The sequence below is a fragment of the Mya arenaria genome, chromosome 15, assembly GCF_026914265.1.
Source record: "Mya arenaria isolate MELC-2E11 chromosome 15, ASM2691426v1".
Taxonomy (NCBI): domain Eukaryota; kingdom Metazoa; phylum Mollusca; class Bivalvia; order Myida; family Myidae; genus Mya; species Mya arenaria.
In genome coordinates this window covers 42,829,120-42,841,241 of record NC_069136.1, presented here as the reverse complement: position 1 = coordinate 42,841,241, position 12,122 = coordinate 42,829,120, and the positions used below count along the sequence as shown (strand labels likewise).

Here is a 12,122-nt window from a genome sequence, read left to right as displayed (position 1 = left end):
AAAGATTGCTCCAATTGTATTTGAAATATAGAACAAAACAATATTTAACAATAACTTTGTCAGTGTGTAACATTTGTCATAAAAAGCAGGTCAGCATATTGCAATATTGTGATTGTAGATATATTGCCTTTCATGGTTTTCATGTTTGAATATCAGGAAAGCAATATACTTGGTGTACAAATTATACCAAAATAATGGTATCACAAGGCATCAATATCAAATTGATGGAAAAATACAGGAATGCCATTTGTGCACCATATACCTTAAAGATATAAATTGATCTCACAAGAGCAACAATTCTTTTAACAAATGTTCTAAATAACAGTTGTAATAAAACTGTTATGCTGTCTACATGAGATGAACACAGACAAGGCATTAGTCCTTCAATTTGTACAGCATATGTTTTTCAAAAGTGGAAAGTATGCATCAGTGTAAAACTTAAACAATTTATTTTTAGAATTATTCCAAAATGACTCGTCAAAGTCAACTGTTATGGAACAAATGCCTTTGTGTGTGTACCCAACCAACACACATTTTGTGAGGCCAGTTACTCCCATTTGTCCTTGTACTTGGTCAAAATATGTATGTGAACGCCTCAATGTTAAATTATTGTTTTCATCTTCAACACAGACATTTGAAAGTTTCAAGGCATTTTTAGGGTGAAAACACTTATATTTATACATACACTTTATTTCAATCAAAAATTTCCCACATATTTTGCAATCAACTATTCCATCTGGTGAACAAGCTAAAATTGGGTCTTCATTAGAAACAACTAGCCCAGGAACTTTTACAGAACAATGTTTATGTTTAAACCTATGTGTCTTTATAAAAATGTCACGGGCTTTATTTTCAAATCGCTGCCCAAATAATATGGAGTCTGGAATAGAGTTTTCTGCAAACACTGAATTTTTTTGTAACGCAATTGCTGTTCGATTTAAATCAGTTGAATGTGTAATTTTATGAAAATTTGATGCAGTTAATAGTCCTTTTCTCATCCGATGCCAGTTATTATTTTTTGATTGACCTCTTGTTAATTGTTCAATTTGCTCACATTCATTCTCTGAATAAGTAAGATAATAATACATAAATATATTAGAACAGTTACATTATAAATTTTCACATATATGTTCCTTCATAAATTGTTCAGCTCTTTCCATTGGTGTTTTGACGCTCAGAGGTGATGAAGTACAATTCTTTTTATATGAGCAGTCATACATGGCACGTAATCCGCAGGCCGTTGGTTGAAGAGTTTTCACTTTTTTCAAGGAAATCGTTAGGATCTGGCACTGGATACTCATCAGACAATGGCGAATACAGTGGCATTGCTGTCTGTGTGCTGCAAACAGGAAACAAAAACCTTAACTGTTGGCAAGTAAGAAAAGGCCAGAGTATGAAATGTTAAGGTTATTGTCTTAAGATGGGGCTTGTTGGCAGTTTATTTTCATCTTTAAAAATACATCTATTTATACATATATAAATATATATATAACTTATTGATTGGGTTTCAGACAGGGGTGAGGGATGTTAATCTAATATTTTATAGCCTTTAATATTTCATTAAAACATGTTACAAAAATCACAGTACATCAGTTTCCAGTTAATAGGGTTTTTTTTTGCATTTTTTGGTACATGTAGTATCATGCAGATAATTTTGGGTTAATATAAGTATTGGAAAAAATAATTTATGTGCACACATGTTTATCAAAAAACATACAATGCAGGAGAAATTATTTTTTCCAATTCTTATATTAACTCAAAATAGGTACTTAGCCTGTGCTCATCACTAATACAGACACAGCCTGGTTATTTTTAGAAAACATTTAGTTCACCTTTTACCTCTGACTCAATTTCATATGGTGGGTGCTAAATATAGAACTTATCTTAAAGTAAATTAACTAAAGACAAATGAAATATACCTGGGCTCCACCATAATTGAAGTCTCAAGTTGTGAGGCAGGAATAGGTTTGCCTAGTTGATCGGCCTGAGAAGCACACCGAACCCACAAACATGGCCCTGAAGTACAGCTGGTCTTCTTGAAGTCTTGTACAAAGTCAAGGACTTCGAAGAGGGTTGCCACAACATGTCGACAGCATCCATCAATGCTATCAAAAAGCAATGGTATTAAGATGAGCAGCCACAAAACATCCATGCCTAAACAAACTTATAGATAAATATGTGGCATCAAATTATATATTATAATTTGGAATGGGTTTATATAAGAGTATCAATAAGTAAGCTATGATAAAATATGATCTAAAATAACAAATTAAATATTAGATTATATCTATGGATGTTTTTTGTACAACTCAAGTTCATGGTACTGAACTGTTATACAGATCAGAGAATACAAGTTATCCAGGGCCGGTTATATAAGTTGGTAGATAATTTTTTGTGCACAGGATGTCCTGGGTTCAATCTCCAGACGGGCTTCAAACTTTTCTGAGTATGTGAGAAATTGTGTCCAACAAGGGACCGTGGCCAGTACCCTGCATGTCAGTGAGACTGCACTGCAGTTCAACAAATATAGCCAGTGGATATATGGTCCAGCAAGTTAGAGGGAATCTATGTCTCAGTTCTATTAATTGAATTTATCAGTTATCCAGGGCTGATTAGCTCAGTTGGTAGAGCATACAACTTCCAAGAACAGGTCCCTGGTCCGATTCCCAGGACAGGCCACATACTTTTCTGCATAGATCTGTGACAAGTATTAAACATGAAGTGTAGTTAAGGAAGAGTTAATTAGACCATTACCCTCCTTTGCAACTGCAATAAGCAGATTGAATGGATCCCTCGTCACTGTTCTTCATCATGATCCAACAGCTGTAGTAGCCTCTCTTGGATACTGGATCTTTATCATTCGTCCGCGGTTTCACATTGGCTTTCACAGCAACAAAGGCTGCAACAAAGAATAAAACATACATTTTATGCATCATAATTCAATATGCTGCTGAATTGTTTTTACTTGCAATGATAGCATAACAATTAATTAAGCGTCTGATAAAACAATTGAAAAATAACCTTTCCTGTTAAACTTCATGACATAAATTTATATGCACACATGAAATTTGTGTGCTATTTAAAACATTATTTGTTTCAAAATGGTGGTAAATGTACATGCATAATGACAAGATTTTTATCATCATCATCATCATCATCATCATCATCATCATCATCATCATCATCATCATCATCATCATCATCATCATCATCATCAAATTATAGTATTTAAAACAACTACATACTGACAGAGTCTTACCAGTATTGGGATATGGCACCGTCTCAATACCTCGTGTATAGCCATCTCGAAACATAGAATATCCCTCAAGCTGGTGATATGCCCTTAGGGAGGCGTGATCATAGTTGAAAGTTATTAAGTAATTGTAGATGTCAAAAATTGACAGAACTGGCACGATAGACAGATCGCTAGTCCCAGACAGCCGTTGTGGAGACACAAGGCACATGTCACTCAGCATCAGCTTCTGACAGACGACTTCAGGCCGATCTTCTAATAATCCGTCGGGATCAACCTCAATCCTCAGCTCTTCTGCCAAACTACAGAGTTCTACTAACGCAGGTTTCCTAGAATCACTAAATGTGACACCCCTTTCTCTCAAATAACGCTGTAAGTCGGCAACAGAACGGCTACGAAACAGAACAGTACTCATTTTGATAAATGCAAATGGCGCTTGTATTTGTACCGGCATCACGTGACCAAATTATTGGAAAAACCCCAAGTGAGTCATTTCCGGGTCAAGACTATTGACAGTGATGTCATAGGATTTAAAGTAATGAACGAAAGGCGAAACTGTAGAGACATGCTCATACCGCTAGGGGATAAACCACTGTCAAATTGGACTGGTTTGAGATGCTTGAAAGAGGTAATTTTGAAGTCTAAATATTTAAAAAATAGGTAAATTTAAAACCGATTAGCGCTGTATAAATGCTTTATGCAGCATTTAAAGCCAACATTTTTTATTTTACATCCAGTTATATCCAGATATATTGTGTTCCGTCTGTTTAGTCGAAACTCGTTGGCTCGAACTCCTTTGGTTCGATTTCCTCGTTGGCTCGAGGTCGAAGTAAAGTACCGATGTTTTTGTACTCAGTGTAAGCTTTTCCGCTTGGCTCCAATTTCCCGAGGCTCGAGGTATTTTTGCGGTCCCTGGGAGTTCGAGCTAACGGAGTTCGACTGTATATATAAAGTTACCCATAAAACAGTACACGATCGAATGGACGTAAATTGATTCAGATGTTTAGATTGTAGTCCTAGATATTTTCTGACATTCTTTATTATAAGTATATATCATGTGTTCCCGTTCCGGATAGAAAACTTCGACCCGAGGGCACCTGCGTTGCCAGGTAACGAGGCTTGCCGAGTTACCGGCCACGCAGCGTGCCCGAGTGTCGGATTTTTCTATCCGGAACGGACACACATGATAGAATGATATTTTTTCTAGCATCACTTAAATTGCATTTTAGTGAAGAAAATACATAAGAAAGCGCGTTTTTGTACATTTCACCAAAAAGCGCGTGCGATGATATTTACTGACGTCATGACGCGCAGTAATTTGTATTCACTGCATACGTCAATAAGTTCCTTCGTTATCACGTCTTTTAAGGGTTATTTTGTTCTGTTTTTAAGGAATATTTTTGTAAAGTTAATGCTAATGGAACTCATCTATTGAAATCTCATAACTATGGTTACATTAAGTGTTTAATAAAAGAAATTGAAAGTATTACGTCACAGCGCATGACTCATCTGGCATGGGGGGATGCCAGATGGAGTTTTCCAGCACCGCTGAATTTACCTGAAATGCCTATCCGGTGTGCTAGAAATATATTTCTTTTTTGCTGATGGTGTATAAGCCAGTCTTAGATATCTATTTAAATTCGGAGACAATTATATATACAAAATAGCAATAAATAGCTTAACTAATTATATCTGACGTGTCACCAAAATGTTGTATTTAACCCATATAGCATTTTCCTGAAAAAGTAAGCTTTTAGTTTCGATATGTAGAAAATGAATACGTATATGTAATTGGAATGATCCTTACGAAAACAAGAGGGAAGCTCTGCACATTAGTTGTAGATGGGCAGGGCTGAGGTCTAACAGAAACTTATTTGGTCAACTATGACAAGCCATGGTAACAGAGATAAATGCTTAAGAATGTGTTTTTCTTAAAACATTATTAAATAATTCTCAGATTTCAGAAATTTAATGTTTTTCCGCACAGATACCGATCTTACAACTCTGAAATTGTCGCAGCTTTACATGTCTTGATTATACACAAATAATGAGGCATGCATCAGACTGCTTTAATTTCATTGAAACGGGACATTCTAAACTTGATTCTGGCTATTGTTTTCTTGTTTGAACGCTAATCTTGGCATAGAAATAATTAATTTAATAAGGTTCTCTTACTCCTCAGCATTACCCCAAATTCTATGTTGAACAATAATTCGTGATTATTATTCTTTAAAAAACAATCTATGCAAAGAGTAAATGTACAGCTTTGTATTATATCTTGATATAAAGTGCATACAATAATAAAAGTCGTAGCTTCTTTTCTTTACAAATATTAAGAATAAATACAAATTATTTTGTGGTGTCAACGAAAGCGGCGTTGTGTTCCAAATAATAAGTCAATGCATATACCCAAGTGGATTTGTGGATATTTTGTTATTCTTTTGACGTGATTTCCCCACGAGGGTTAATCTTGTCATGAACATGTGACATATATGGCCTTTTTGTGAGCTACTAAGTTTAAATTAAAATCATCCACTTTAGTGTTGTATGATTATTGTAGATTCTAATAGTGTTATTGCAAGGAAAGTTCAACAGGTAAATAGCATATTGTGGACCGGCTAATATTGTATTTAACTTATTTGCCAATTGACTACGTATGATGAATTGACACAATAACCCAAATCTCCACCAATACTAAAATATATGACCACAATAATGCAATGCCATACTAAGACAATTTATTAATAAAAATAATTCTTGGCCGACAGAAAAGGAATCCATTGCACTTATTTAGACATATATCCTTTCGACACTGACTCAATCTTAACAGTGATTGACTATATTAAGGTAATTAATCGTGTACAATATGTTTCTTTCCTCTAAGTAGGGGCACTCTAATCGAAACAATACAACATGAAACAACAGGCATTATTTTTTGTTTGTTGAAATCGCACTTTCCTAAGCCCCTACACGTGTTTAAGCAATGTTCAAAACTTCCGTCTTTAGTTTGTCGTCACGATTGTATTTTGCATCTAGACCTGTTGCAGGCTACCTTTTGAATATGCTCAACATTTATCTTTTTAGAAATTTTATATTTATATAAGAGATAAATATTGTTCAGCAAATAACAAAAAAATGTTATAATGTAATCTATATATTTTGTAAAAGTCCTATTTGTACTAAACTGGAATTGCCCTAGTGAGCACATCAGCATGAAGAAATGTATATTATCGGGAATGGGGCTAATAAAGCACGTTTGCTTTTCATTTTCCCTGGCTTAAAACTTCCATTAACAGGAAATTAGCTAGCAAATTAAATGTAAAACACATCCAAGAATATGGTGCGATTTAATTTGCTGCTGAAGAAGAATATTAAATATCCATTAAACAGGCCTTACTTTAATAAATGTAAAGCTGTTAAATTGGAATTATTTTCCGTTCATTGTTTATATTGAAAATAAAATGATTAAAATATGTAAATGAATTAACCATTTTATCTTGGGCATTCATTACTTGTTGTCCTGATTTAGAACATAAATTTGTTTGAATTGTTGGGAAATGAGTATGTCAGGAAGCAGCAAATAACAATTATAATAACAGTCTTCGGTTTTATCTTTTATTTTTGCATATTTTCATGCTTTTCGATATAACATGGAGAAATATCCTTTAAATAACAACAGTGAAAACATCAAGTAGGTTTTCACTGCAGACTTAGGAGCTACTTTTAAAATCAATTGTAGTTACATTCAAAACATTGACAGTATATAGATTATGTAATAATAATCATTTTTGTTATTATAAGAATGCTTATATATTTTTATGATTAATTGTCATATTATTATTATTATCTTGAAAAAACGACGAACGACACGGCACCACCAATAGGAATACTTTATGGAAACATGTACAGTAAACCATCAAGCTACGTAATCCATATGGGTCAAAAGCAGGACTATAATTTAAAATATACCAGTCGCATTGAAGAAAGACTACAGAATGCGATGCATCCATTTTAATCCATGGCTGCGCAGGGAGTTTGTCCCCATCGAACCAACCCACTTATCTCTATCGATCTTAATAAGGAAATTATCAAACCAACAACAGATAATATAACGATGTAATTGTTAATCCATCAAAGATGCCATCCAAATTAATTTGGAAGAGCAACGTTATTACATTAGTTTACCAGTTTGACGTGTGCCTAGTGATGACAATTTTCAATATTTTGTGGTTCTCAACCCAAACGTTCATCCATGCATAGAATACAAAGGAAACAGATATATACTGAACACTATTGCGAGACAATGGTGACGCAGTGTCAAACTCCAGCGATATATTTGCGACCAATGTTCTTTTCCAATGACAGATGAGCTAGCACATCGAAATTATGAACGTCATTTATATGTGACATTCATGTTTTTCGGACGCAATTTCTAGCAGATTTATTGCATTTAGATGGAACTTTGTTTTTACCCAGACTCCTCGGTGCTCCTATCGTACCACTGCTGAACGAAGCCGAAAAAAACTTTTTCTTCAAAGTTCATTTACGACAGTGTTAAAGGTTTACTTTAGGGACAAAAATAATGCGTAGGGCACGTTGGACATGTTGCTGACGCTTACATACATATATACATATACATATATAAATGTATTTACCTGAGCGAACCCCAAAATATGTACACATATAGAGAATTTGACGATATTTTGCCGAAAACATTACAGGCTGGCTGGGAATGATTTTTTTATAAAAAGTTTTATTTTCAAATAATAATTGTTGTGGATAAAAAGCATATTTAATACATTTGCATCAAAGACTGTACTTCAAATACGTATTACACTTAGGAAAATTGTTATATATTCTTTAGCATTGAACCTATTGCACATTTATTGTTAAAAATGTATACGAATTGGAAATGAACAGGATGCTGCCAGAAAACACATAAGATTATATATTGGCAGACAAAATGTATTTATGATTGCCAAAGAACACCTGTATAAACTTTTATTTTAATTGTTTGATGATGCTATTCTACTCTGTCAGGTTCATTTTGTGTATGTTGTAATTATATTTTATGGGACATGCTCGTTAACAATTACCCTTGAACGCATTAAAAGCGTTTACATAACAAAGATATAAAACTACTAGTAGTTATCATTTGACATAAAGGTAAATCCCTATAATCTTAACTTTAGAATAAACAGAGTAATAAAACAGCGTGTCTTTTCTGCTGCTAACTTCCAGATCGGTTTAGGCTCCAATGTTGCTTTAATGATATTTTTTATGATTATTTTAATGATGACAATGTTTTGTAGTGTGACATTGTGTGGGTTTTTTCTTTACAAAGAGACTAACCCTCTTGAACTACTAAAAATGTCATCTGGGCTATCTATTTTTTCTGGAGTAATGATACAATAAATAACTATGAACAGATGTGGCAATCTATCACATTTAAACGTATAATAAACTATTATGCCGTGCCATAAATACGAAATACCAATACTCATATTTCGAGAGAAATAGGGAGTTTCCTCATTACAATTGTTGGTTCGACGAACCACGAAATGTACGTTTCAAACGTCTCACGGTCAAATTCTGTGCCTCTAAAGATTCAGTAGTTATCGAAATTCAATATTATTTACACATATGCAGTTTCATACACGAGTAGTTTTTTTTTTAGAGCAAACACATTTTACGACAGAAGTAATAAAACAGAATTCCGTCAAAAAGCGTTTAAGCAATTGTTTCAGACGCCAAACAGTTGACACCATCTAAATACTAAGATATTACTTCCTTTGTAATGAAAGATATAGATGATACTTTTTTCTCAGTGTAAGATCGTATTTCGTTTTTTTATTATTCGCTCGTTTTTAGAACAAAGATTTTATAAAGAGTAATCAATAAAGTTGAGGTGTAAAATATTAAACCACAAACAAAGGCAAATATTTTTAACAGTAGGCCTTCTCCATTATCATTTTAAAATGACGGCCCTTAATAAGAATACACTAATTGTATCAGTTGTAGCAATTAGTTTTGCTACTTTTTGCTACTTTAAAAATTGTATGATAATGGTAATAGATTAAACAATGAGTGTCCAATAATTTAAATGATCGTATATCCATTCACACAATATTATCGGTGACGAAACATGCTTTATAAATAAATAATTAAAATATATACTTATACACAAAAACTTAAACGTTTTAATAAATGGCTTCTAAGCAGTGTTTTGCCTTTGGGAATATACAACAAAACATGTGTATACATATTATTTTTGCATTAAAACATATTGAAATTTGTCGTTATTTCAAATCAAGAATGACTTTTGAAACATACGATTTAAGTTAAGCAATTTATATTCGATAAAACTAAAATAAATATTAAATCCGATTATAAAGCTATACATGCAGCACAATCATGGATGTTTCCCTGTTTTTGATTTCTCAAGCTAATTTCTTAGAAACTCGTATATTATTTTCCAATCATTAATAACGTTTATGTGTAAAAGATAAGTAGAAAACAAGTTAATATAATATGCTATTTTTCTTTCGTATGTGCCTTTATAAACATATATATTGCCGGTAGAGCACTCTTTAAAAAAACAGGTGATACTCCTTTTGCAGAGCCCATGAGATTTTTAAAGAAGTGAAAAATAACAAGACCACAGGAGAAAAATACACCCGTTATTCCTAAAATAAGCTGCCTGTCCTTGCCCGTCGTTGTCAGCTATAGGACTGGAGTCATTTCCTGTCGATGTCAGCTATAGAACTGGTGTCATTTCATGTCGTTGTCAGCTAAAGGACCTGTGTCATTGCCTGTCGTTGTCAGCTATCGCACTTGAAACAGTTTCGAGATTCCTATCACTTAATGCTAAAAACTGTCATGTTTGTTAAGATTTATATCTCACCTCGCCTCAAGGTTCATACAACACCATCAGCTGAAGATCGAATCGTATTAATATTTGTGCAATGCAATAACAAGGTTTCTCTTTCGAAATTCGAGCTTGATTCTCTTTTGCGTTTTCTAGAATATAACTCATATCATGTGCGAAATAACTTTTGAAAATATGTGATGTTATTCTGGAAAGGATTAAAGACGACCAAGTACTTCTGAGTTAGTATTTCGTGATAAGTGTGAGCTTGAGTGATAAAAGTCGATTTAAATCCCGCGTTTTCTTACTGAGTTGCCAATGGCCGTACCAAAGCCGTAACTGCAACATTTGAAATTAACGACAATTCTGTGTTTATTTAGCTTGTGTTTATAAGCTTATGACGTATTTCGTCTATCATTGAGACAAATCGATTTGTAACTCATGCTTGTAATCTGAATTATGTTCATGAAAGTATAAATAGTACTTGTTACCATTTATCATCCTCTTTATGTACATGTACAGTAGTCACGATTATATGGATCATCTTTGGTTTGAGTATCAGTCTATGTGTTAGGTAAAAGTTGATGTATCCGCAACTAATGTTATCAAAATTATACACCATTGATTTGCGGTTTCCAGCCACAATTAGGGTTATTACGTAAATGTTTCTTGATTAAATAACGAGGTATTTAGTTGAAGTAACTGATTGTAATATGTTGTCAAGGAAAACGTTCATGAATTTAAGTGTATACTACTGAATAGCATTGAAATTTATCAGCATTATAGAAGTTGCACGAGTTATCCCAATGTGCTACTTACTAGTCCGATATAAAAGTTAAAAATATACGAGAAAACTAATATCCAGTTAATAAAAACTAGGTTAACTTGGGGTATACCTTTTCGTTTATTATTATTTGTTTTATTATTAAGTTTCCTCAAGTTAATGCATACTTTGATAAGATTTACCTTTTACGTTTTTTTTCTTTATTTAAGATTGTTAAGATAAGAGTGAGGCTTGTGCTGGTAAACTGGTTTAAACCCCCAATAAATTTACATTTGACTGACCCTTCCAAGGCGGTACCTAACAATCCTGGATAAACATACCTAGTTTTTTTTCAAATAATATCTATATGCACTGTGTGGATTGTAGAGTTTTGTGCTCTTATTCCATGTTCCTTGTTTGTGATTTTTTTGTGTTCGATGACTTTGGCGTTTACCCTGTGCCTTTAAACGGAGTTTATGTTTAAACTTTTGGCTACTGAGCTTGTTTCTGTAGTTTTTCACATAAGTATTTATATTGCTTTCATTCCTTAACTCTTTTGGTAAGAACAAATGGTATCAATGAACGGTAGAAATGCATATATTGAAACTCTCACGTTATGATTTTGTTGTCGAATAAAACTCTAGTTTCCAGGAACTCGCGCCAATAAATTCAAGAAATGTGAATTTATGATGATATTCAGCCCGATGTTTTCTTGATGCGCTTCATGTTGCAATTTAACTGCAATTTCATGTACTTAAAGAACTCATTTTCCAAGGTTGTAATGCTTTGATCCGCGTGTTTGTTACAAAGTTTAATACCAGACGCAATAAAACAGTGTTTGTTACTTAAATGTCTTCTTCTAAGCTTTCTAAGCCCATAAATAATTTCGAAAAAATATTTTGAACTTTCTGAGAGCATTGATTACCGGCTATTAGGTCAATATGTCATTTCAATTCGTTTGACGTGAGCTCAAAAGTGATTTCACAGAACATAGTAATATCAGCTGGATGATAAAATGAATGATGATTGCTTTGAATGAGTAAATAAATGTGATTGAAGACAAATTTGAGTGGAATAGGTTCAAACGACCTTTTTCAGCTAAAAGGGAAATAAAGCTTAAACAACTTTCCAGTGTTTGGAAATGCTGTTTCATTCTGTGATATCAATTTATAATATTCTCATTTTGCATTATAATGTTGATATAAAAACCTATCGTTAAAGTTCCGCACAGCCAGAAG

At 33.3% G+C, this 12,122-nt stretch overlaps 1 protein-coding gene across 1 annotated transcript; it reads right to left on the bottom strand.

The window, feature by feature from the left end:
* Positions 1 to 1,212: 1,212 nt before the first annotated feature.
* Positions 1,213 to 3,668, bottom strand: LOC128219401 (uncharacterized). Its single transcript, XM_052927212.1, has 4 exons — positions 3,260 to 3,668; positions 2,755 to 2,899; positions 1,920 to 2,105; positions 1,213 to 1,339 (listed from the first exon to the last, which is right to left on the bottom strand). Exons 1-4 carry the CDS (start codon positions 3,666 to 3,668, stop codon positions 1,213 to 1,215), a joined length of 867 nt encoding a protein of 288 aa, XP_052783172.1.
* Between the last annotated feature and the right edge of the window lie 8,454 nt (positions 3,669 to 12,122).